This window comes from Takifugu rubripes, chromosome 13 (genome assembly GCF_901000725.2).
Source record: "Takifugu rubripes chromosome 13, fTakRub1.2, whole genome shotgun sequence".
NCBI lineage: Eukaryota > Metazoa > Chordata > Actinopteri > Tetraodontiformes > Tetraodontidae > Takifugu > Takifugu rubripes.
Window position 1 is genome coordinate 21,203,320 of NC_042297.1, and position 26,030 is coordinate 21,229,349.

A 26,030-nucleotide genomic window follows, 5' to 3' on the forward strand; every position below is an offset into this window, starting at 1 on the left:
CTCCAGAACGGGAGACATTAAAGATGACATTTTAGCCTCAATATAGTTAGGAATTATCATTCCAGCATCAGAGCCTTTGTGAACTTTCCCTGGGAACATTAACAACTCAGGCCATGCAGATTTAACCTTTATGATGTGCTCTGAGTTTTAGTGATATAATTAGCTTCTAATATTTCTGCAGGCCCTCTTCTCCTGCTGGTCTCACTGAGATTCAGCGGAATCAGGGTGGATCGTTTCCTCTGCTTAATGTAATTTGGAACAGGAGGCTAAAACATTTAGGATGCTTGATGACATTTATATTCAGTTTGCTGCCTGAGTTCAGCTGTATCTCACTGAGGTTTTTAGTGTCATTAAGGAGAAATCTTTTACAGCCCAGACTAAAGGACGACGCCCTTTAACAATCATTCATCATGCTTGAAGGACGCACACTTTCATTTCTACGCTCATTTCCATTTTTAAGGAAGATGTCGTTGATGAATGTCATTGAAAAGTGCACATTCACATCTGTGCACATCTGTATCGGCCCCGGGCGGAGGCATTGCTGTTTCTGACGAGTCCTTAGGTCACCATCATGATTAATAAGGCGAATAATAACGACGGTACTCAGGGGAGCTGCCTCCACCTGGAAACTCCCCCAGCTCCAGCCTTGGATGTTCCAATCCAGATGTGTCTAAATAAGCGATTTTCCAGCAGTCACAACTCACACGTGTATTGTCTCTGCTGTCTGACAGATTTACAGGTGGGTGGAGTTTACCTGTGCTTGTACAGGTAGAAGGCAAATCCAGACAGGATGAGGGAAGAAGGGCACGAGGATCGCCGCCGCCACGGAGCTGCTGTTAGTGTAGGGGTTGGACAGGTCCGTCTGTGGTTACAGGGCCTGGGGTCACACACACACACACACACACACCACACACACAGATTAAACAAACGTTTTGGCTGCAGCGTCTTGTCGCTTCGGCTGCTCCGACCCACCTTTTCTCGTCAGATGGAACTTCCCGAAGTCTTTGCTGTGAATGTGACCCTGGTACACAAAGGTCTTCTGCTCGGACTCGGCAGTTACCTGAATAAAGAGTTTGGTAGGAAATGAGATCATAGGAAACACATACAGGTGAAACCACAGCATATGACTGACATGTAGGTGGATATACTCGTTTACTTTAGAGGCGGATCAAGTCCATTGTGACCCGAGGCCTCTTTAGAAACAAAAATGATGCTTTACACCTGTTGAAGGATGTTCTACCAACGATGGGCAGCTCTGTCCTGGACCAGATCAATGGTTCTGTAGCGACAGCTTATGGACCCCGGTCCTACAAGGTGGCAGTGATTCTCTCTTGCTCCTCCGGTTCCAGCTGGTTCTCAGGAGCCTCTTGGTCCTCACCCGGGCTGAGAGGCTTAATCCAGCAATAAATGACCAAACTAAATCGCGTTCGGATGTCGGAGGCAAGTGTTTGTTTTCCTGGATAATTCATATAATGAAATTTAAAGAAATGAAAGCGAACTGTTGCGACTCTAACGGACAGGTTTCAGGTGAGCGTCTCCCAATTAGCGTAGAGACGTTTGGCCCGTTTCTCCAAACAAGAACACGTGTGTTGTCCTCAGTGTCCTCACAAAGCCTTTGAGTTCTGACCTCAGACCTTCATGCTGTCACGCTCCTGAAGTGGGGGTGTCCTTTATGTGGGGCGACCTTTCAGGGTTGAGTTCATGCAGCTGTGCAAATACAGAAAATGCTTCTGTTCTCGTGTCCTCTGGCTTTAGGGTTCGGTTCTGTAGCCACTTTCATCACATGGTGATGATATATATGATATGTGATATATGATATGTATATCGGCATCAGAGCCCACGAGTGCTGAGGAACTGCTCCAGGCAGCTGTGTGGGATACTGCAGCACCTGTTCAACCAGAGCCTTCATCTTCAGAGGATCCCAGTGCTTTGGAAGACATCCTGCCTGGTCCCGGTGCCAAAGAAGACCCATCCTGTGGCACCGAGTGACTACAGGCCAATAGCACTGACCTCCCACATTATGAAGGTCATGGAGCGGCTGGTGCTGTCACACCTCAGACCTCTGGTGAGCCCCTTTCAGGACCCTCTGCAGTTTGCCTATCAGCCCAAGGTGGGGGTTGATGACGCAGTGATATACCTGCTGCAGAGGGCTTACTCCTCCTTGGACAGACTAAACACCACAGTGCGGGTCATGTTCTTCGACTTCTCTTCTGCCTTCAATACCATCCAGCCAAGACTGCTGAGGGCGAAGTTGGAGAAGATGCAGATGGATGCTCCCCTTGTTTCTTGGATCGAGGACTACCTGACAGGTCGGCCACAGTTTGTGAGACTGCGGAGCTGTGTGTCCGACCCCCTGATGAGCAACACAGGAGCTCCCAAGGAACTGTGCTCTCCCCATTCCTGTTCACCACCTACACAGCTTCCAGTACCACTCTGAGACATGTCATCTCCAGAAGTACTCGGATGACACAGTCATAGTCGGGTGTGTGGAGAATGGACAGGAGGATGAATACAGGGACCTTGTGGAGAGTTTTGTCAGGTGGAGCAGGGGGAACCTTCTGCAGCTCAACGTGACCAAGACGAAGGAGATGGTGGTGGATTTCAGAAAAAGCAAGTCCCCACCCTCCCCAGTCTGCATCAGTGGGAAGGACGTGGAAATAGTCCCATCTTACAGGTTCCTGGGTGTTCAGCTGGACAATAAACTGGAGTGGTCCACAAACACCGATGCTGTCTACAAGAAGGCCATGAGCAGACTCTATTTCCTCAGGAGACTCAGGTCCTTCAGTGTTTGCAGCAGGATGCTCCAGATGTTCTACCAGTCTGTCATGGCTAGCACCATCTTCTTTGCTGCAGTGTGCTGGGGTGCAGGCATTAAAGCAAAGGATGCCAACAGACTCAACAAACTCATCAAAAAGGCAGGGTCTGTTGTTGGCTGTAGACTTGATAACTTGGACGAGGTGGTGAGGGACAGGATGGTGTTGAAACTGCGGACAATCATGGACAGTCCCTCCCACCCCCTCCATAACACAGTGGACAAACTGAGGAGCAGCTTCAGCAACAGACTCCTGCAGCCTCGCTGCTCCAAGGAACGGTACAGGAAGTCATTCCTGCCGTCCGCCATTAAACTGTACAATTCATCAAACCAACTCAACAATAATTGTGTAATGTTTATGTTGTAATTTTATTTCTAATTTATTCTATATTTATGTATATATGCTTATAATATGTATATATTATATTATGTATATATTATATATATGCTTATAATATATGCTGTATATATGTTATAACATTCTAATCTATCTGTATTTATTTTTTTCTGTCTCTTTACTCTGCATTCGCTGCTACTATAATTCAATTTCCCCACGGGGATGAATAAAGTCCATCTTAATCTTAATCTTAATCTTAATGTTTGTGCCGCTGCCCTGTAGTTTCAGGCACAAGTCCAGATCAAGACTTTTTGGAGGTCTTGATATTCTGCACCCAACCACCAGGTGACCGAAGCTCCAAATGTGTCCTCGGGTCCTGAAGAGCAGAAGAACCTGGAAGTCCCCAACAGTGATGAAGCCTCCTGGACGAGAGCTGAAACGTCTTCATGGACCTCCAACAGCCCAGATGTTGGGATTCAACCACCAGAATTACCAGGACCTCCACAGACAGATTGAAAGTGTAGTTTGGTGTCGGCACCGAACATCTTGTAGCCTCACAGAGGCGACGAAACGGTAACTTTTACTGCTCTAATATATAGTTTTTACGATTGTAGCCTGATAAATAAGTAATAAAGTTTTAAGTCAAAATATAGCGATAAAACAGTACCTTAGCCTGACTTTTTTATACTATACTATAATATATACTATTTTATAATATAATTTATAATAGGATATTATAAACTCAAACTTAGTGTATTGTATCATATTTGGATTATTCCAAGTAAACTTCCGTAGTAAACCGTATTGTGTTTAGCCTATAAAACCTAAAGAAGAAGCAGACGGCCATGCTTCAGTTTCCTTCCGTTCGGCTGGATGCACAGGAGCCAACGGGGATTCACGGAGTCTGATGACTTCAGAAACTTCATCAAATGCTGATAATTTTATGGAATAACTTATTCCTCACACCTTTGATATGGAAACAAAAGCTTCCCAGTAAACCACATGCTTTCCCCATCTGAGGTTAATCAGAGTTCGCCGTATTTTAATGTCTCTTTTGCATAAAGCAACTGAGATTTGTCTGGAAGTTGGATCCCCGTTCCTCAGCAGCCTCCATCCCAGCGCGGGAGCGGCGGCGCTCCGGCAGACGGCACAAAGCACTTAACCGTTGTTTAGATCCTGTTATCCTGCTCCTGTTGACAAAGATCTCTGCATTTTCCTTCATGTTTGACTTTGATTGTTGGGCCCCAGAGGATGCGTGTTGGGCCCCGTGTTCGTGGGCCTTGTGTTCAAGCATTCAGGCTCAGAGAAAAGCACCATTGCTTCACTTTTACCGGAGGAGAACAATCCAAAACCAACGTGCACGTGCGGTCTGGTGTGTGCGAGTGAAACATTTTAGCCAATCCTCCTGTACACACACTCTGGGGCTGTTTGCTGAAAAGACTCAAACACAGAGAAATAATGAAATCCGGTTTCTTACATATCCGTCGATGGCCCAGTTGTCGTTCTTAAACTTGCTGAGGTAATGCTCCCTTGGTCCCTTCACTTGGTAGACCTTCAGCAGCAGCTGGTTGTCTTCTGATTTGTAGGTTCCTGAGAAGGAATCAGGTTGGTGACCAAACAATTAACAGAGCCAAATTTGGGCTGCGCAGACAAATGAAGAAGGTAACTGATAAAACATAAAGGAGACGCTTTGATTTCCTCTCATTTCCTCCAGCACACCTACAGACGGCGTCTCTCTTTGCTTAACAATGTCAGCAGCAGAGGATCTGTTGTTGTTTAATATGACACGTGGAATGTCACACGTGCACAAAGGAGCCCTCGCCTCCTCCTCTGAGGAGAATCTTTGGTGGCCTGACTGACGTGTGTAAATGAGGAGTGACTGAGGTAATGGGCCCAGGCTACACGGTGATACCGCCATGTCCTCGCCCTGTGCAGCACCACGCCGCTGTGGAGGCGAGATGCTGCACCGCCATCGTGACCCCCCCCACCAGCGCCCGAGTCCCTTAATATGATGCGATTTAAGGGATTAACGATCACGTATGCTCCGCAGCTCCGGTAGAAAACATCCGTGCACTGAAACTGTGTGAATGCTCGTTAAATACTGGACAAACCCCGAACCCTCCAGAAAATATCAAATAAAATACGGATTTCTGAAGAGTATGATGAAGCCACCAGTCCATCACAAAACACACACATTCACTCACACACTTCAATCCAGAGACCAACTGGCGTTTCCAATCAATTAAACTGCACATTCAAGCCAAGAAAGCCCTGATATTGTGTCTTCCCCCACACAGCTGAGCTGACTCCGCCGGTGAGGACAGAAAAGACGGCGTTTCCTCTGTGCTGTGTTACCTGACAGTCTGATTGACACTCCACTGGTCTCCAGCAAAGTCACGTTGACTCTGCCGCTGGAAGCGTTGAAGCCCGTAACAGTGAACGTGGTGGCCTGTCTCTTCCCGAGGTACTCGTAAAAGCCGCTCCACTCCGAGCTTGGAGAGAACACATCGACAGGAACTGCGTGGCAGAAACAGAAGCCATTTCACTGGTGGGGACTGATTTCTATTTAACTGCTGGTTCAGAACAGCTGTTGCAATGTGTGAGCAGCTGGGAGGATTTGATGCCCCCCTACATCTGCAAGTGCCACGCTGGGAAGCCTGAAGTGAAGGATCCTTCATGTTACCCAGGAACAAACACAACACACCTTCGAGTCTGAGGCCTACAGCTCAACTTAGTATGCAAAGTAGAAAATGCACTTTTTGGCACCTTTTGGATGCAAAAGTTAATCATAAAATTCCTCTTCAATGATACCAGGCATGGTGTGTTTCCTTTGAGGATGTTTCCTTTGACTATTTCCTTCATCTAATAGTTGAAGCTCATACCTCTGATCTTGTTCTTTAGGACGTCCGACTCTCCTCTGCCTTTTGGATTGACTTTGGCTCCAACTGAAGCACAAAATTGCAACAATTTCACATCATGAAACACTTTCTGAGCTCCACATTTGAGTTTCAGCTGCCAACAGCAGCACAGCGAAGCGACTGGACGACACACTTCCAGGCAGAAGTTGATTAGCATTGTGAGGCTAACTCATTAAAGGTGCACGCAGGGTTCTGACAGGAGACATTTTACATCATAAAGCTTGATTATTCAGCGTTCCTTCTTGGAGTCCGACCCCAGGCAGCCTGTGTAACCGGGGGCCTCCTGAAGTCAGACTCCAAAACAGCAACTCATAAATTCAGACGTGCAGGTCGAATGAAAGCTCATCCTGAGACTGTGGGAACAGGATGAGCTTTCCTCTGCTGAGAGACTGACTGTTAGAATGACTTGTCATCCTGCTGATACTCTGTCTCGACGTAGCGTTTGGTTGAGAGAGCAGCACATGCTGGTTCCATGTACAGCACCTTTACAGAGCGGGGGTTTGCCCGACCACCGGCCATCACTTCTGCAGATCCTGTGCTCAGATCCTCCAGCCAGATAGAAGCCGTCCTGGCAGGTGTAGATCAGCGTGTATCCTAGATTTGGCAGGTCCATGGAGCGCACGTCCACGTTACCGGGGGTCTCGGGCTGTCTGCATGAATGGGCTGACACGTGACAACATGTGAGATGAACAAGAAAAAGCTCATTCAAATTCATGATGCAGAAGCAATAAAAGGATAAGTGAAGAATAAAACTCGACGTCATGCAGAGGACAGTCCCTTCTCACCGATGCACTCTGGTTGGGTTCCGCTCCAGGTGAGGTTCTCCAGGCACGTTCTTGTTGTGGAACCAACAATGTGGTAATTTTTGCGGCACTTGAAAGAGATTTTACTCCCAACCTGTGAGTAAAACACAGACGTGGCGCGATGCATGGTCAGAGCTACAGTTCAGGATCCCTCCATCGGCCCTCCTCAGCACGATGCTGAGAGGCTAAATAAAAATGTAAAATAGTTCAAACTTTGACAACACCTCACACACAAACCAATTTCCCCTGCTGCCCTCTTCTGTCGTCTGCATAACGCGGGCGATACCGCCTTGTAGTGTCGGCAGGGGAAATTCGATATGCCGGTAATATCCAATTATTCCTGCACAAATTGAAGGATTTCCTTGTTTGTTTTAAATTCCATCAAGGATTCCAGGCCAACATGAGCAGGTATTTGTGCTGCAGACATCCTGGGCTCTAACAGCAGCAGGACACAGCCTGTTGCTCTGGACAGTGGAGCCAGGTCCTATGATGCTGACGGCACTTCCTTATATTCCAGGTGGAATATGGATCAGGCAAAAATAGGCTTAGTACTGCTACTGAGCAGTGGATCTAAACTTTCCTGTGGAAAGGTTGAAATGTTCCTCAGTGTGGACGCCGGCTGCTGTGTGGCTGCAGCTTTTTTCTCCCACCTGAAATCCTTGAGCCATGATTGGGATGCCAAAGGCTGGAGTCCCTGGGTCTCGACAGCTGTTGAAGGCTGGGTCTGCAACACACATGGACCCAAGGACACACAACAACACGCGTGTGTAAATATGTGAAAACTGTGAAATATCTTGCTGCTACTAATTGTCGCTCCTTATTCCAGCTTTTAAGCAGGAATCTTTGCATTCCAAACATCCAACATCTGGTCTGAAATGCAAAGTATTTGTATGGCGATGATGGTTTCTCCCAGATAAATGAGATAATGTTCAACACGTTTAATTTGATCTTGCTTTGGCAACATTTCAGGTGGCATGGTCAGGATCTAAGATGTTGTGATGTTACACAGCTACAGCCTGAATCTCTTAATGGTCTTCAAAGTTGGCATGAAAAGAGCAGATGTTGAGGGTGAGGGTGAGATTACCTATACAGGCTGGACGCTGACCACTCCAACGCCCGTCGGCCTGACAGACTCTGGACGTGGACCCGACCAGCAAATACGGCATCTGGCAGTAGAACCTGACCTCTGACCTGCACAGGGGAAAGCCACGTGGCCCATTGTTTCATTTCACCTCTGTACCTCCTCATTGTCTCCTGCACATCAATCTGAAATTTCCATCTGCTCCTGCTGACCTCCAGACACAGGAGGTTTGAAAGTTTAATATTTCATTGCAGCAGAGAGAATAAGCCAGGTCCCTGCTGCAGCACTGATGATGGCAATCATAGAAAATCCAAGCTGACCTGTAGGAAAAGATGTTTCCTTCTCTGTAGCCTCCACCAGGAGAGCCTGGATCACCACACAGGACAGCTGGAGCCAGACGACAGTCACGCGTCAGACAAACAGGAAGTGGCGACAGTGACGCGACGAAGGCGGCCCACTTACGCAGACACCGAGGCACCTCTCCGGTCCACGTCCCGTTCCCTTCACAGGTCAGCACAGCCGGGGTGGACAGCTGGTAACCATGGAAACAGCTGTAGCTGACGCTGGAGCCCCAGCAGTGGTCCGTTCCCTCCACCTTCCCGTGAGATACTTGAGGTGGAGGACCGCACCGGATCACTGGAAGAAAGGAACACGACTCCACGTCAGATCTTTATCTGTGAACCTGCCCTGATCCGTTGTCCCCCCAGTTCTTGTTGTGTCCCAGCGTCTCTGTCTCCATTGAGTGGTTTGATTTCTGCCCTGTTGAACTGGAACTCGGCGTGTTTCACACGGAGACGCCAGATGTTTATGAAATTATGACTAAATTTGTTTTTGGATTTGATCTGACGCCGCCGGTGAGTGAAAATCCCCGAAAACACCTTGAACATGTAAAATCCTTGTGTTTGGGAGCATCTGCCACGTTTCCTCTCATCGTGTGAGCTGAAGTCTGTCTGATGTCCCAGCAGAACCAGCTTTTTGATACCAGTCTTCACACTGTTGCTACGGAGATTCACATCATTTTCAGACGTCTGCTACGCCTGTGCACGGCTGCACACACCTGTCACGGTGTGTGCGCCTGTGTGTGTGCGCCTGTGTGTGTGTGTGTGTGTGCACAGACGCCTTAGCGTCCCATACAAACATCTGCATGCCGTGCACGAGTCGAACCCCCTGATATATTGATAACATCTGCAGGGTTTCTAACATCTGAAGTGGGTGCGATTGTGATGGAAACAGGAAGCAGACAGACGTCGACTGGCTCTGCTACGATGACGGAGCAGCAGGCATCGTTTCCATGGTTACAGGACTCTCAACCCATCATTCCACAAGTTTGTGTCCAGGTACTTTTTACCAACAGTTGCTTGTCTCTGGTTCTGTTCCAACAAAGCCTAAACCCCCAAATGTGCCCTTCCAGGCGCGTTACGATGCGTTGTTGTGTTCTGGTCATGTGACTCCAGCGGCAACAGCTGGTGCTGAGCAGCATCTGTAGGAATTCCAATTAACGTTTGAACAAAAAAGCTCTTTGTTGTTGTTGGTAATGAAGACACAGCTGTCTGAAACAGGAAGAAACACTGTAATTGACTTGAGCTGGAAATATTGCAGAACAATATTTCTGAAGGTCCCTGATGGAAAAACGACTTTGTTACCAGGCTGCAAGCGAAGCCTCCTCAGCTCCTTTTGGTGGGAGACTTCCATTCACCACAGCTTTGAAACTATGAATACGTGATCTCAGCACGTATTCTTGAAGCTACGTGAAGAAAAATGTACATCTGATTTGGTTAATAAGATGAAAACTCCGGACAAGACCAGCACCAACCCCAGAACCTGCCTCGGATATTTAATTATATTCACAAACATGGTTTTAGTTGAGTTTTCATTCTTCTCCTAATGAATAAACAACTCTTCATGGTGTCTTTAGCTTTTTAAACATCACTGTATCAGAAACATCGTAGAATCATAAACCCTTTAATTTAGATCATTCTGATACAGGATTTTAATTGGCTGCATCATTTGAGGTAGCTTAAATATATAACTCATAAAACAACAAATAAACACCCCTGCAATAAGTGAGAATTACAATTAACACTGTCTTGTAATGAGAATTCTTCATAGTGTCTCACCGCTAATATTGGTCCCTATTAAAAACCATTAAAACTCTCCAACTTTAGCTGTGCTGTTCCTGCCTGTGTATGATATATTACAGGTTAGCGACAACTACTGCGAGCAGCTTTTAAACCTCTGTGGGCCATAAATATGTTTAAACACGTCACGGCGCAGTGCATCAACGTCACACCTCCAGCAAATGTTCCAGGCGGACGACTCACTATTTCCTGGGAAGCTGACTGGGATCTCAGACCAAGCTGTGTCACCCATTAGACCAGCATGCTGGTTTATTCAGAAATGTCATGGGAAATGTAGTTCACAGCACTTTTTAATGATTCCTCATACGCAGTTGTGAGTGAGCTCAGCTAAAACGAGCTTATTTTGCTATAAACCACTTCAGAAATCATCAGTGTGTGAATAATTAGGGTTCTGTGTACGACACACCCGCACATATGGAAGAGCAAAGTTAAATATATGAAATCAAACCCAACCTCCTACCCGGCACTCATGTTAGCATGCTAGCATGCTAGCATGCGATCCGCTGTTGCACGAGCATCATTATCCGTTTATCTCGACTGGTGAGGCGTCTGCCTCGAACAGAGGCAGCGAGACTTCCCACCTTTCCTCACATCTCCGAGACCTGTACTTTCCAACACTCTGCCCCCCACCGTCTTCCTGGCATCCCACCATTTTTACATCAATCTTTTTCTCCGGTCGTCCGTCTTCTTTTGCACCTTCTCTTCAATCCCGGCTCGGCTTCTTTTTGATCTGCCCCGCCGCTCCCTTGGTGTTCTCTCACCATTACTGCCTCTGCCTGCCTTCTCTCAGTCTTTTAGGCATATCCGTATCTGCACAATTCTCCTACCCAACACATTTTATGAACTTAATCCCTTTTCTCGCGCTGTGTTTCCAGGTTTGGGGGCAGATATCGATTCTCCTCTCGCTTCTCCCCCATCATTCGCTCTCTGGCTCGCTCACAGCTCTTCTCTCTCCCATAACCACCGTGAATGCCTGAGTATCAGGGGTATCAGTCTTATCCTGGATGAGATCGTATTTAGGATTTGTAATTTACGGGAACACAGAAATACCTTGTTGTTCATATCTTTGTATAGCAGATAAGTAGAAGTGTCCCGTTAAGGCCTTTTATTTACACCTGCGTTTCTGATGTTTATGGGGCTCCAAATAATAAAACAGCAATTTCCAAGTTGGAGAAAATGGGACTGAGCTGGGGCTGAGCAGGCTGAATGTGAATGTGTGGCAACAATGCTTTGCAGATTTAAATTTTCCATCTCATTTCCTGCAACAAGGGAAGCCGAAGACACCAAATATTTAACATCTGTGAGTGTACGAAATGATGTGTGTGAAGCCTCCAATTCATCCAGGTCATGCTAGCTTTGAGGCAACAGGAGTCCACAACCAGTCCGGCTCGCATGCACGTGCACAGCTCATTACCCGGCTCTTGTTGAACCCAGAGGCCACAATCGCCCGAGCAGGTACCAGGACGACATGTAGCCCTCAGAACGCCTCGACCAGACTCTCTGCATTACTGTTCTCAACGATTCCTCAGCTTTCATTATCACCCCCCCCACCCCACTCCAGCCTCCTCTGCCTTCTGACTCGGTTCTTTGGACCTGCTCGACTTATTTCTCTTGCTTTCTGCCTGCACACATGTGTGCCTGAAGAAACTGTTGTTCCAAAACAGGATCAAATGCAGAGTTGTGGATTGTTTGAAGTGGCAGAAAACAGAAGGGGGCAGAAACCCATGCAAAGAAGAAGGGGAACCTCAACAGGGGGGAGGAAAATGGGAAGCAGAGACGAAAAAGACCGAGAACAAAGGAAGGGGAGAGAACACTGGAGGACTGTACAGCGTGCACTTCCTTCCTCCTCCTTTCTCTTTTTCTTTCAATTTCCGGCCTCAGACTCGTCCTTTATCACCTACAGAATCTATCTGCTTTCCTCTTTGTATCCTCTGCTGCCTTCCTAAGTTTTTTCATCTCAGTTCAAAGCCTGAGCAACTGCAGGAGACAGCAGGAGGTGTTCTGCTGGGGGGAGGAAGTGGTGGCGAGGAAGCCTTCACTGTTGTTGGGAATCCCAGTCCAAACTCTACATAGGAGCCGTCGTAATCATGTCTAAGAAGCAGGTGGTGCCAGGTAACAGGGGAAAAGGCTTTCTGTCTGACCAGGTAAGCTCAGTGAGGCGCCCACATACTGAGCAGCAGGAGCCGCTTCAGATGGGGCTTGTGTCACCGTTGACTGCAAGAAGGTCCATCGAAACGGCCCAGAAATGCAGCGTCTTGCTCACTTTTATCCAATGGCGGAGTGCAGCAGAGCGCAGCTGTCTTCATTCGTAGTGGACAACACATTTAGAAATGTCCCCTGTCCCTTCCCACCGGCAGCTTTCATGATCTCCTTCTGTCTCTAGATCTTCAGCCGGGGCCTTGGACGATCCCCCAGTTCAGACTATTTGGAGAGGAAAAGTTTGCTGGACAAAGATCAATCTCAGGGAACTAGTAAGCCAGATCTATTGGACGGGTTGTTTTATCCACCCCCAGACACAAGAGCACATGCAGCATCAGCAGGGCATGTGTCCAGCTTGGAGAAGCTCTAACCTACTCAGAAGGTGCTCCTGAAGCTCCGAGCCAGTGCTCGTATCATCCTTTCATAGGCTAAATTGGCTGTTGTTTGTTCAGCAACTTTGGGAGCTCTTACCTTTACAGCTGGGCTTGGTTTGGTTCCAGGTTCCTTCTTTGGTGCAGTGCAGTGTGCCCCGTCCTGCTGGTTCCATCAGGTAACCAGGGTTGCAGTGGTAAATCACGGTGTGGTTGTACGTAAAGTCATCTCCAACGTAGATGCCATTGGCTACTGGTCCAGGGTCCCCACAACTGACAACTGAGAATGAGACAAGATTTCAAAATAACAAAAGAATCTGTCTGATTAAATTCATCCTGTAGATTAAACTAGATTCAAGCATCTAGCCAGAAGTGTCAAAAGAGCAGCAAGTGCAGATATAATAAACACATTATGTGCAGATATGAACATATTTTACAGATGTATGTACATTAAATGCCTTCGACTATAAGTGCACAGACTATTCACATAAAGCTCGAGGAAATGTGCAAATGATAAATTAGGAATGTGCAGATGAAAAGTTAAACTAAAGTGCATAAATTAGTCAATAGGTTTAAACTGTAGCTACGTAGGATTCTAAGCTAGTGTGTTGTGTAACTGTTGTGCAGTGAGATGTGAAGTGGTGGATGGGGGGGCAGCTGGAGCTCAGCAGGGACACGGCTCTGGAGAAGAAGGTGTTCCTCAGTCTGCTGGTTCTGGTCCTGAGGGTTCCTGAGGAGAGCGCCTACCCGACTGGTGTTGAGGGAGATCAGGGTGGGAGGAGTCCTGAGGGATGCCGCGTGCTCGATACAGGCGCTTCTTCAGGACATCCTGGATGGCAGGAGGGTCCCTGTGATTGTTGGGTGGTTTTCCCCTCGAGCTGCAGAGCCTGGCTCAGCGGTAGAGCAGCTTCCTCACCAGACTGTTCCTCAGTTTGTTAGGGTGCTTTCTATCGCACAGCAATAAAAGCTCACCAGGACGGCTGAAGACAGGAGGTTCTTCCTCAGTGTCCTCAGGAAGAAGAGGCGCTGTGAGCTTTCATGATCAGGCTGGAGGAGTTTGTGGTCCAGGACAGGTCCTCCGAGATGTGGGTCCCCAGGAACTTGAAGCTGGAGACACGCTCGACGGCCTTCCCGTTGATGTGGATGGGATCAGGTGAGCCTCCTCTCACCTTCCTGAAGTCCACTATGAGCTCCTTGGTCTTGCTGGTGTTGAGGAGCAGGTTATTGTCAGCGCACCATGTGGTCAGGTGCTGGACCGCTTCTCTGTAGGCCTCTCATCGTTGTTGCTGAGGAGACCAATCACCGTGGCGTCGTCTCCAAACTTGATGGAGTTGGATCCATGTACAGGTCTGCAGTGGTGGGTGAGGGGAGTAGAGGAATGGGCTCAGCACACAGCCTTGTGGCACACCGGTGCTGATCGTGATGGTGGTGGAGCAGCTGTGACCTGACCTAACATGCTGTGGTCTGTTGGTCAGAAAGTCCATAGTCCAGTTGCAGAGGGAGGAGTTGATGCCCAGGTCTCCACGTTTGGTGATCAGCTTGGGGGGACGACAGTGTTGACAGCTGAGCTGAAGTCAGCAAACAGCAACTGTGCGTCTGTGTTTGTGTTGTCCAGGTGTGTCCAGTGCTGTGAGACCGCATCCTCTCGGCTCCTGTTGGAGGCAAACTGGTGTGCATCCAGTGTGGGTGGGAGGCAGTCCTTCAGGTGTGCCAGGACCAGCCGCTCCAAGCACTTCATAATGATGGAGGTGAGAGCTGCCGGGCGGCAGTCGCTGAGGCACGTCAGTGTGAGAGTGTGAGGGGTTGGTGGTCTGCTGGGAGTGGGGTCCTGGAGGCACGTCAGTGTGAGAGTGTGAGGGTTGGTGGTCTGCTGGGAGTGGGGTCCTGGAGGCACGTCAGTGTGAGAGTGTGAGGGGTTGGTGGTCTGCTGGGAGTGGGGTCCTGGAGGCACGTCAGTGTGAGAGTGTGAGGGGTTGGTGGTCTGCTGGGAGTGGGGTCCTGGAGGCACGTCAGTGTGAGGGTTGGTGGTCTGCTGGGAGTGGGGTCCTGGAGGCACGTCAGTGTGAGGGGTTGGGGGTCTGCTGGGAGTGGGGTCCTGGAGGCACGTCAGTGTAAGAGTGTGAGGGTTGGTGGTCTGCTGGGAGTGGGGTCCTGGAGGCACGTCAGTGTGAGGTTGGTGGTCTGCTGGGAGTGGGGTCCTGGAGGCACGTCAGTGTAAGAGTGTGAGGGGTTGGTGGTCTGCTGGGAGTGGGGTCCTGGAGGCACGTCAGTGTAAGAGTGTGAGGGGTTGGTGGTCTGCTGGGAGTGGGGTCCTGGAGGCACGTCAGTGTGAGGGGTTGGTGGTCTGCTGGGAGTGGGGTCCTGGAGGCACGTCAGTGTGAGGGTGTGAGGGGTTTGGTGGTCTGCTGGGAGTGGGGTCCTGGAGGCACGTCAGTGTGAGGGGTTGGTGGTCTGCTGGGATGGGGTCCTGGAGGCACGTCAGTGTGAGGGTGTGAGGGTTGGTGGTCTGCTGGGAGTGGGGTCCTGGAGCCAGTGTCAGTGCTGTTGCCTTGCCACATACACCTGGGGTCAGAGTTGGAAACGTGACCCTCAGTCTTGCCTTTGTAGGTGTGCTTGGCCTTTTGACGCCCTCCTCATTATTCCTGGCTCTGCTGTAGGCCGGGTGTCCCCTGATCTGAAGGCAGTGTTCCACGCCCTCAGCACCTCCCGGCTCATCCATGGCTTCTGACTGTTGTATGTGGTGATCTGCTTCGTGGTTGTGATGCTGTCTATGGTGGTGGCGATGTGGTCCAGAACAGAGGAGGTGAGATTGTCAATATCGTTGTGTGAGCTACAGCTGGCCTGGCGAGTAAACACACTCCAGTCTGTGTGCTGAAACCTCTCCTGGAGGACAGAGTCTGCCCCTGCCGGCCACACCCTGGTGGTCTTCACTGACGGTCTGACAGGGTGTTTGAGGGGCGAACACTCGGGGGTGAGGAACACAGAAAGGTGGTCTGATTGTCCCAGGTGGGGGCGGGGTGTTGCCGTATAGGCACCAGCCGAGTTTGTGTGAACATGATCCAGGGTTCTGTTTCCTGTTGTATTGCAGGAAACATGTTGGTGGAATTTGGGAAGCACTGTTTTTAAGTTTGTGTGGTTGAGGTCACCCACAACCATAAATGCAGCGTCCGTGTGGCCGGTTTGTTGTTGGCTAATTTCATTGCGAGTGTGGCTTTAGCATCTGGGGGAATGTAAGCTGCACTTACTATGATGGATGTATGTTCCCGAGGCTGGAAAACCGTCGCTCCTCATTGAGGAAAGTTGAACATTTTGGAAATTTCAGAACAAGTTTCTGGTAAATGTCTCCTACCAGCACAGTCTGGGGGTTGTCCTGTCCACGTCCCATTGGTTGTGCAGTGTCTCGTGGTTAGGCCTGACGTTTTGAACCCTTCCCAGCACGCGTAAGCCACCGAGCTGCCGAAAGTGACGCCATCATTGAAGACAATTCTGGCCGTGTGCCGGCGCTCCGGGGTTACCACAGGATACGGCTGAGAGGTGGAGCAATACACAATCGGGTGTAATTAATCACACTGACCTCCGCTAGCATGAGCATAACTGTCGAGTCGTCACTCAAGGCTGCTGCAGGCAGCAATAATGAGATTATCGGCACATTTAGCTTGGAATGAGCCTAAAATACGTCCTCGTGCATCTGATTGATGACTAAAGGTTGTGGAACGCAGCAGTTCTTGTTATGCCCCGGGGGTGTGACAGCACTGTTTTAGTCAGTGTTGTGAGGTAATGTGTAGCACAAAGTCCTGCTGGCAGCAGATGGAACCTACTTGAACCAGGACAGAGTGCCGATTTGCCAAAACCCACATTTAAAAAGCGAGGCGAGATCCCACTTTCGCAGCCACTGAACCTCATTTCACATAAGAGTCGGATGCTTCACAATGTCTGGATGTGTTCGTTGATCCGTGAGGAGCATGAAGTCATCTGCCATATAGAGCGACTCAGTGAGGGCCACTAACCACTGAACTGAGGCTCCCTCCCAATTTAGTCCTCAACGTTGGATATGAGGACCTTCTTTTGAGGAGAACAACAGTTTGCTTTGCGTTTGAAGGTGAATTTATTCACTTTTTTCTCCTGAGTCTGGATCTGCTTTACTGTCCCCTAGACCCCCCATGAGTCTGGATCTGCTTTACCGTCCCCTAGACCCCATGAGTCTGGATCTGCTTTACCCGTCCCCTAGACCCCCCATGAGTCTGGATCTGCGTTACCGTCCCCTAGACCCCCATGAGGTTTGGATCTGCTTTACCGTCCCCCTAGACCCCCATGAGTTTGGATCTGCTTTACCGTCCCCTAGACCCCCATGAGTCTGGATCTGCTTTACCGTCCCCTAGACCCCCATGAGTCTGGAGTCTGCTTTACCGTCCCCTAGACCCCCATGAGTCTGGATCTGCTTTACCGTCCCCTAGACCCCATGAGTCTGGATCTGCTTTACCGTCCCTAGACCCCCATGAGTCTGGGATCTGGCTTTAAAACGTCCCCTAGACCCCCATGAGTTTTGGCTATGCTTTACCGTCCCCTAGACCCCCATGAGTTTGGATCTGCTTTAATACAGTCCCCTAGACCCCCATGAGTCTGGATCTGCTTTAAACCGGCCCCTAGACCCCCATAGTCTGGATCTGCTTTACCGTCCCCTAGACCCCATGATCGGATCTGCTTTAACCGTCCCCTAGACCCCCATGAGTCTGGATCTGCTTTACCGTCCCCTAGACCCCCATGAGTCTGGATCTGTAGGAGTAGGGATTGAGCTGACCTTCCATCACTGATTCAGTTTTCTAGTTAAACTTTGGATGTGGCCAAATCAAAGCCTTTATAACCATTTAGCAGCTTTTCACTTAAAAAAAGGAACAAAAAAATGAAACGCGCACACAATCTATTTCCTGTTAGCTTGTGCTCAGCTCATGTCCATTAGCTGGTGGCCTTCCCTACCTTGACCAGACAGCTGTGTGCCGCTCCAGGGTGCCGTTGGGAAGACAACGTCCTTTCAACTGTGAGCCGATCAACTATATCCTGCCTCGCAGCTAAAACGCAGCAGGCTCTTGGTTTAAAATTCTTCCCCTCCGAGATGGGCACCGTGGGGGGGTTCCCCGGTTCTCCACACATCCCTGGATTTAATACCTATATATATGTGACAGTGTTAATGGCCATAAGCAGCAGTGCAGGTGTAGATCACTGAAGCAATCAAGGACAATCGGAGTTTCCTGATGGAAACAAGAGGAAGTGCATGCACAAGTTCCAAATCCAGTCAATACCATTAATGTAAACAAGGGTTGTATTCAGCTAATGTCCATTAGCCTTCTAATAGGTTGTAGCGATTTTGTGTACCTTGCTGGTAAAAGGTTAGCGGATTGTGTCTCACCGGGCCCAGCATGCTAATAACCCACCTGTATTGTATGAGGGAATCACAACAGCTTAAAAGCATTTATGACAAGGAGCTGCTTTTGGGGGCGTCTGTGAGCAGGGATAAATGGCACGGCACACCAACATGGCGCTGTCTGATAACTGCTGCTGGTTTTAGCATGTTTAGCTGTAGTGTTTAGCATGTTTAGCTGTAGTTGTTAGCATGTTAGCTGTAGTGGTTTAGCATGCTTAGCGTAGTGTGCGCGGCGTTAGGGTAGCCTACTCTGTTGAGCGGCATCTTACAACCCAGAGTAGTCAACAACCTGTTCCCACGCGCAGCAGAAGGTTCCAGAGAACAGTTTGGTAATGGCTGTCGTTTCTTTGATGTTTACTTATCCCTTCCATTTGCTTTTGGCTTGCTGTGGATAAAGCTCGTGTATTTCTGTGCAGTTAATATTTGTGTTTGGAGACCTTCAGCTCCATCATCCCTCAGAGCTTGTCGTCGCTGAAGAAACAAATCATCCTGCACGCTCCACAGTTGCTCTTATTACATGCATCCCATGTTGCCTGAAGACAGCTCAGCCAAAACCACAACCCGTCCAACGGCGCACTGATGATCAACAGGCGTGCGTGATCAACAGGCGTGCGTGATCAACAGGCGTGCGTGATCAAAAGGCGTGCGTGATCAACAGGCGTGCGTGATCAACAGGCGTGCGTGATCAACACGTGTGCGTGATCAACACGCGTGCGTGATCAACAGGCGTGCGTGATCAACACGTGTGCGTGATCAACAGGCGTGCGTGATCAACAGGCGTGCGTGATCAACACGTGTGCCGTGATCACAGGCGGTGCGTGATCAACAGGCGTGCGTGATCAACAGGCGGTGCGTGATCAACCACGCGTGCCGTGATCAACAGGCGTGCCGTGAGCAACAGGCGTGCGTGATCAACAGGCGTGCGTGATCAACAGGCGTGCGTGATCAACACGTGTGCGTGATCAACAGGCGTGCGTGATCAACAGGCGTGCGTGATCAACAGGCGTGCGTACCGGTGTGCAGTAGGGAGGGGCGCCGCTCCAGGTGCCGTCCTCCTGACAGTGTCGCGTAACGCTGCCGACCAGCAGCCCTCCGTGCAACAAGATTACGAATGACTGAGCCGTAGGTCCAGCTGTGGCTTCCAGATATTGCAGCGTTGGGGGTGGACGCCAGGTCGCCGCAGGAAGTGGCTGCAGGCAAGAGTGAGGACAGTGGGAGGTGGTCAGTTCCACAGGTCCAGTGGAAACTGACCCTAACCCTGTAACTGGTGAGAAGAGCCTGATTCCAACATGCAGAAGAGCGCGGGTAGTTAAGTCATTTGGAGAATGGCAGTGTTACAATTCTAAATGTGCTGCTTTGCTGAGCAGCTGAACACCTCATCACCAGCAAATTAAATGGCCTGAGAGGAGGTGAAGCAGTACACATCTGAAATGTAATTCCCCTCAGACAGAAAACAGACAATTTCCTGTGTGGTGCAAACATGGAATTCGCTCCAGAGGCCCAAACACAGGAAAAAGTTTTCTTGAAAAAATCTTCTTTTTTCCCAGCAATTTCAAAAAATTGATGTTTTACAGCGCACAGGTTTTGTGGAAGACAGATATGAAACCACTCTGATTTTCCCATGTACTGCCTCCTCTGATATCTCCCCTCACCCCTAAATTATATTACTCCATCACTTCCTCGCGCCCCCGTCAGCGCCCCCACCCCACCAGACCCAAAATGCTTTGATAGGATCTTTTGTCTGGACTGTGAGACTCGCTGCCCAGACACCAGTGCCTCTCCTCAAACATGTGGGTCTTTTCCTCCTGCTCTCCTTTCTTTCACTGTATCTCTCCATCAGCCCCCCCCCCCCCCAGTTTAATCTGTGCCTCTATCAGCCGCGGGGGCTCTGTACTGCTCACCTTTGTGTCTGCACACACCTCAACGCAAGACACAAACATGCTCAGCAACCTTAAGCCTCTCCTCTCAGCCTCCTCTGATGATTACTTACTCCCTCCCATTTCCAAACTCTCTCAGTTTTCCCATTCTCTCCTCACCCCCCCACCCCCCCCCAGGGGCTCTTGAGGCGCCTCGAATGGCTTTTTCTGACAGACGTAACAAAAAATAAATAGAATCCTGCTGTTGCGCCTTGCGGTGCGCATGACTAAGTTTGGTCGACGTTCTGCTTGTCCCGATCATTGTCATGCAGCCAAAGATAAAGGAAGCTGGTACCTGAGCAGCGGGGGCTCGGCCGGTCCCCTTGCCCTCGTGCTGACAGGTGAGAAGAGCAGAAACCCAGAAGATAGAATCCCACGTTTGCAGTGGATGGCCACACTCACGCCGTAGCTAAAGAACTCTGGGTAACGTGGGCCAGACTGACGCACGCCGTTCTCCACCTGGCCGGGGTCAGAACAGTTCACCACTGTGGAGGAGAGCAGAGAGCAAGGTGGTGGACGTGCACGTGGACGTGGACGTGCACGTGGACAAATCAATCAAGCTGAGACCGGTTCTGAGAGCGGCCCACAGGAAACGTGAGCTGTGATCCAGACTCAGAGGTGAATTTATGCAGATGGAACAAGACTTCAGTGAGCTGATGGTGTGTTGTGTGTGTGTGTGTGTGTGTGTGTGTGTGTGTGTGTGTGCGTGCGTGTGAATGTCACCCTGTGGGGGGAAAAAGCAGTTTTATGAATGATTACAGAGAAAGAGACAAAGAGAGAGACTAGAAACGAGCTGTGGCTAAATGAGATTGTTCGCCACCCATGACTGTGCACGTGTGTTTGTGAGTGTGAAAATGTCTCCACAGGGTCTGAAGGATCTAAGGGTCTGAGATCATCAGTGACTTGATCTCAGATGGGAAGCGCCCTCACACGCTGGCTGCTGTCCTTCACGTGTCCGACACATTCAGAGGCTCTGAGGTGTGTGGCAGTAGACCAAATACCCCCCAGTAGACCAAATACCCCCCAGTAGACCACATACCCCCCCAGTAGACCATATACCCCCCAGTAGACCAAATACCCCCCAGTAGACCACATACCCCCCCCAGTAGACCATATACCCCCCAGTAGACCAAATACCCCCCAGTAGACCAAACACACCCCAGTAGACCAAATACCCCCCAGTAGACCAAATACCCCCCAGTAGACCATATACCCCCCCAGTAGACCAAATACCCCCCAGTAGACCACATACCCCCCCAGTAGACCAAATACCCCCCCAGTAGACCATATACCCCCAGTAGACCAAATACCCCCCCAGTAGACCATATACCCCCCAGTAGACCAAATACCCCCCAGTAGACCACATACCCCCCCAGTAGACCATATACCCCCCCAGTAGACCATATACCCCCCCCAGTAGACCAAATACCCCCCCAGTAGACCATATACCCCCCAGTAGACCAATACCCCCCAGTAGACCATATACCCCCCAGTAGACCAAATACCCCCCAGTAGACCACATACCCCCCCAGTAGACCATATACCCTCCCAGTAGACCACAATACCCCCAGTAGACCAAATACCCCCCAGTAGACCACATACCCCCCAGTAGACCAAATACCCCCCAGTAGACCAAATACCCCCAGTAGACCATATACCCCCCAGTAGACCAAATACCCCCCCCAGTAGACCAAATACCCCCCCAGTAGACCAATACCCCCCCAGTAGACCATATACCCCCCAGTAGACCAACACCCCCCAGTAGAACCATATACCCCCAGTAGACCATATACCCCCCAGTAGACCAAATACCCCCCCAGTAGACCATATACCCCCCAGTAGACCATCACCCCCCAGTAGACCATATACCCCCCAGTAGACCAAACACCCCCCAGTAGACCATATACCCCCCAGTAGACCATCACCCCCCAGTAGACCATATACCCCCCCCAGTAGACCAAACACCCCCCAGTAGACCAAACACCCCCCCAGATGAACACCACTGGAGGTGTCTGAGTTCCGAGCTGCTCGTGTAACCATGGTAACCTTTGCAGACGGGCAGCGAGCTGCTCCACTGGCCGTTGAGGCGGCACTGAGCCCGAGCGCCCCCCGTGAGCACGTAACCCCGGTTACACGTGAAGTTGACCACATCGTTGAGGTTGAACTCGCTGCCATTGGTGCGCCCGTGGGCGGGGTTGCCGGGGTGACCGCAGGTGATCGCTGAGGGAGCAGAAGAGACAATGAGGAGTGACCAGAGGTGGAGGAAGTGCTGCTCTCAGGGGGGAGGATGAATAAACGAGGGCAGCCGGACTTACGGACACAGACGGGCGTGGTTCCAGACCACCGATGGTCTTGCTGGCAGATTCTGACGGACGTGCCGATTAGACGATATCCCAGCATGCACTGGTAGACCACCGTGTCGCGGTAGCTGGAGCCGTCGCCGCTGATGTGGCCGTTGACGATGGGGTCGGGAGAGTCGCAGTGGCCGGCTGGACGGGAGCAGACGGTTATTGTAGCGCCTGAATCCCATAATTCAAACTCAGCTCTTCAGTGCTGGATGATGGTGATGGTGATGGTGATGGTGATGGGATGGTGATGGTGATGTGATGGTGATGGTGATGGTGATGTGATGGTGATGTGATGGTGATGGTGATGGTGATGTGATGGTGATGGTGATGGTGATGGTGGTGATGGTGGTGATGGTGGTGATGGTGATGGTGATGTGATGGTGATGGTGATGGTGATGGTGATGGTGATGTGATGGTGATGGTGGTGGTGATGGTGGTGATGGTGATGGTGATGGTGATGTGATGGTAATGGTGATGTGATGGTGATGGTGATGTGATGGTGATGTGATGGTGATGGTGATGGTGATGGTAATGTGATGGTAATGTGATGGTGATGTGATGGTGATGGTGATGTGATGGTGATGTGATGGTGATGTGATGGTGATGGTGGTGATGGTGATGTGATGGTGGTGATGGTGATGGTAATGGTGGTGATGGTGATGTGATGGTGATGGTGATGTGATGGTGATGTGATGGTGATGTGATGGTGATGTGATGGTGATGTGATGGTGATGGTGATGGTGATGGTGATGGTAATGGTGGTGATGGTGATGTGATGGTGATGTGATGGTGATGTGATGGTGATGGTGATGGTGATGTGATGGTGATGGTGATGGTGATGTGATGGTGATGGTGATGGTGGTGATGGTGATGGTGATGGTGATGTGATGGTGATGTGATGGTGATGGTGATGGTGATGGTGATGTGATGGTGATGTGATGGTGATGGTGATGGTGATGTGATAGTGATGGTGATGGTGATGGTGATGGTGATGTGATGGTGATGGTGATGTGATGGTGAACACAAAGATGCTTCCAGGTCCAGCACAGAAACATCTGGTCATCAGCAGCAACACCAGCCAAACAGGTTGGTCTGGCATCAGTGCATCAACACATATCACCAATTACTCACAATAGCTCGATTATTCAGACGATGTTAAACAAAGTGATGTGATGAAATGAGACACAATTAAAGGAAGGTTTCGTATTTGCAGTGTGTGAGGTCATTGCTTCACCAGGACTCACAACAGCAGCAGCATTGAGGGGAAACACAGATATTCTGTCTGTTCCTGGACCTGGTCGACGCTCAGTCCTGGTTTATTCCTTTAACCTTTGCAATAAATGTGAGTCCCTCCAGTAAACTGTGCATGTAAATCGGGATAAAATATTTGTGGACAGTTCTTCCTAAATCACCTCCTTAATACACATCATAACCTGGCTCTGCACTGAATCGTGGGAGCTGCTCACTTTATCCTACTTATTGCTTGTCTAATGTTCAAGGACCTGAGCCAGACACTTGAATCAACCTCATGCATCATAAATACAGGGATGCAATATTTTGGAGAACATTAAAAACTCCCCAAATCCCTCCGTCAGCAACAGGTGAGGCCTGTTCTCAAACACCGATGCTCCTGCTCCAGGTGGAAGATTCCGGATTCCTACTTCCGTACAGCAATTCTTGGTCGATCTGAGCGTGAACGTGCAGAGTGGGGTGACGCCTCTCTGCTTCCACGAGAGACCTGGTCACCTACCGAAACCACGCCATGCCTCAGTTGTGCTCCGCCTCATCTCCTCCACCTGCCTGCTCGTGATGGACACAAATGTCCAGAAATTTAAACTGCACGTTTAAATGAAGACACCGACAGGTAGAATCCATCAGATGGGGCCTATTGCCTCAAGTTTCTGTCATATAAATGTTCACGTTCATATTAGCGCCATGCTAACCTCACCCTGGTTCATGTTCCACCAGAAGTTTTATTATTTATCCAGATTTTTGAAAAAACCTCAGTGTGTTTCTACAGAAATTAAAAACTTTCCCTCAACCCAAAACCTTCTCTGGAAAAAGTAGAAGGTCCTGGAAGTTCTCGGGAAGCTGCTGATTGGGGCAGAGCTGTGTGGTGTTCTGCACTTCCTACACCTGCCATGTTGGCGCCCTAATGACCCTAATGACCCTAAAGGCCCTAAAGGCCCTAATGACCCTAAAGGCCCTAATGACCCTAATGACCCTAAAGGCCCTAATGACCCTAAAGGCCCTAATGACCCTAATGACCCTAAAGGCCCTAATGACCCTAAAGGCCCTAAAGGCCCTAATGACCCTAATGACCCTAAAGGCCCTAATGACCCTAGAGGCCCTAATGACCCTAATGACCCTAAAGGCCCTAATGACCCTAATGACCCTAATGACCCTAAAGGCCCTAAAGGCCCTAATGACCCTAAAGGCCCTAATGACCCTAATGACCCTAAAGGCCCTAATGACCCTAAAGGCCCTAATGACCCTAATGACCCTAAAGGCCCTAATGACCCTAAAGGCCCTAATGACCCTAAAGGCCCTAAAGGCCCTAATGACCCTAATGACCCTAAAGGCCCTAATGACCCTAATGACCCTAGAGGCCCTAAAGGCCCTAATGACCCTAATGACCCTAAAGGTCCTAATGACCCTAATGACCCTAAAGGTCCTAATGACCCTAATGACCCTAAAGGCCCTAATGACCCTAATGACCCTAAAGGCCCTAAAGGCCCTAATGACCCTAATGACCCTAAAGGTCCTAATGACCCTAAAGGCCCTAATGACCCTAATGACCCTAAAGGCCCTAATGACCCTAAAGGCCCTAAAGGCCCTAAAGACCCTAAAGGCCCTAAAGGCCCTAATGACCCTAAAGGCCCTAAAGGCCCTAAAGACCCTAAAGGCCCTAAAGGCCCTAAAGACCCTAAAGGCCCTAAAGGCCCTAATGACCCTAATGGCCCTAATGACCCTAATGACCCTAAAGGCCCTAATGACCCTAAAGGCCCTAATGACCCTAAAGGCCCTAAAGGCCCTAATGACCCTAATGACCCTAAAGGCCCTAATGACCCTAATGACCCTAGAGGCCCTAAAGGCCCTAATGACCCTAATGACCCTAAAGGTCCTAATGCCCCTAATGACCCTAAAGGCCCTAATGACCCTAATGACCCTAAAGGCCCTAAAGGCCCTAATGACCCTAATGACCCTAAAGGTCCTAATGACCCTAAAGGCCCTAATGACCCTAATGACCCTAAAGGCCCTAATGACCCTAAAGGCCCTAAAGGCCCTAAAGACCCTAAAGGCCCTAATGACCCTAAAGGCCCTAAAGGCCCTAAAGGCCCTAAAGACCCTAAAGGCCCTAAAGGCCCTAAAGACCCTAAAGGCCCTAAAGGCCCTAAAGGCCCTAAAGGCCCTAAAGACCCTAAAGGCCCTAAAGGCCCTAAAGACCCTAAAGGCCCTAAAGGCCCTAATGACCCTAAAGGCCCTAAAGGCCCTAAAGGCCCTAAAGGCCCTAAGGCCCCCCTAAAGGCCCTAAAGACCCTAAAGGCCCTAAAGGCCCTAAAGGCCCTAAAGGCCCTAATGACCCTAAAGGCCCTAAAGGCCCTAAAGGCCCTAAAGGCCCTAAAGGCCCTAATGACCCTAAAGGCCCTAAAGGCCCTAAAGGCCCTAAAGGCCCTAAAGGCCCTAA

The 26,030-nt window shown here is 49.8% G+C and overlaps 1 protein-coding gene across 1 annotated transcript in view; it reads right to left on the bottom strand.

Moving 5' to 3' along the window:
• Nucleotides 1–825: 825 nt before the first annotated feature.
• Nucleotides 826–26,030, bottom strand: part of LOC105419477 (CUB and sushi domain-containing protein 1) — a 284,673-nt gene continuing 259,468 nt past the window's right edge. Inside the window, 22 exon segments of the mRNA XM_074084929.1 lie at nucleotides 826–877; nucleotides 973–1,060; nucleotides 4,627–4,739; nucleotides 5,505–5,666; nucleotides 6,032–6,094; nucleotides 6,551–6,730; nucleotides 6,853–6,964; nucleotides 7,521–7,594; nucleotides 7,955–8,061; nucleotides 8,272–8,338; nucleotides 8,414–8,587; nucleotides 12,760–12,939; nucleotides 16,009–16,144; nucleotides 16,146–16,186; nucleotides 17,634–17,783; nucleotides 17,786–17,822; nucleotides 19,092–19,173; nucleotides 19,175–19,268; nucleotides 20,290–20,368; nucleotides 20,370–20,479; nucleotides 22,041–22,214; nucleotides 22,310–22,483. Coding sequence (XP_073941030.1) covers nucleotides 837–877; nucleotides 973–1,060; nucleotides 4,627–4,739; nucleotides 5,505–5,666; nucleotides 6,032–6,094; nucleotides 6,551–6,730; nucleotides 6,853–6,964; nucleotides 7,521–7,594; nucleotides 7,955–8,061; nucleotides 8,272–8,338; nucleotides 8,414–8,587; nucleotides 12,760–12,939; nucleotides 16,009–16,144; nucleotides 16,146–16,186; nucleotides 17,634–17,783; nucleotides 17,786–17,822; nucleotides 19,092–19,173; nucleotides 19,175–19,268; nucleotides 20,290–20,368; nucleotides 20,370–20,479; nucleotides 22,041–22,214; nucleotides 22,310–22,483 — 2,438 coding nt within the window. The 3' untranslated portion in view covers nucleotides 826–836.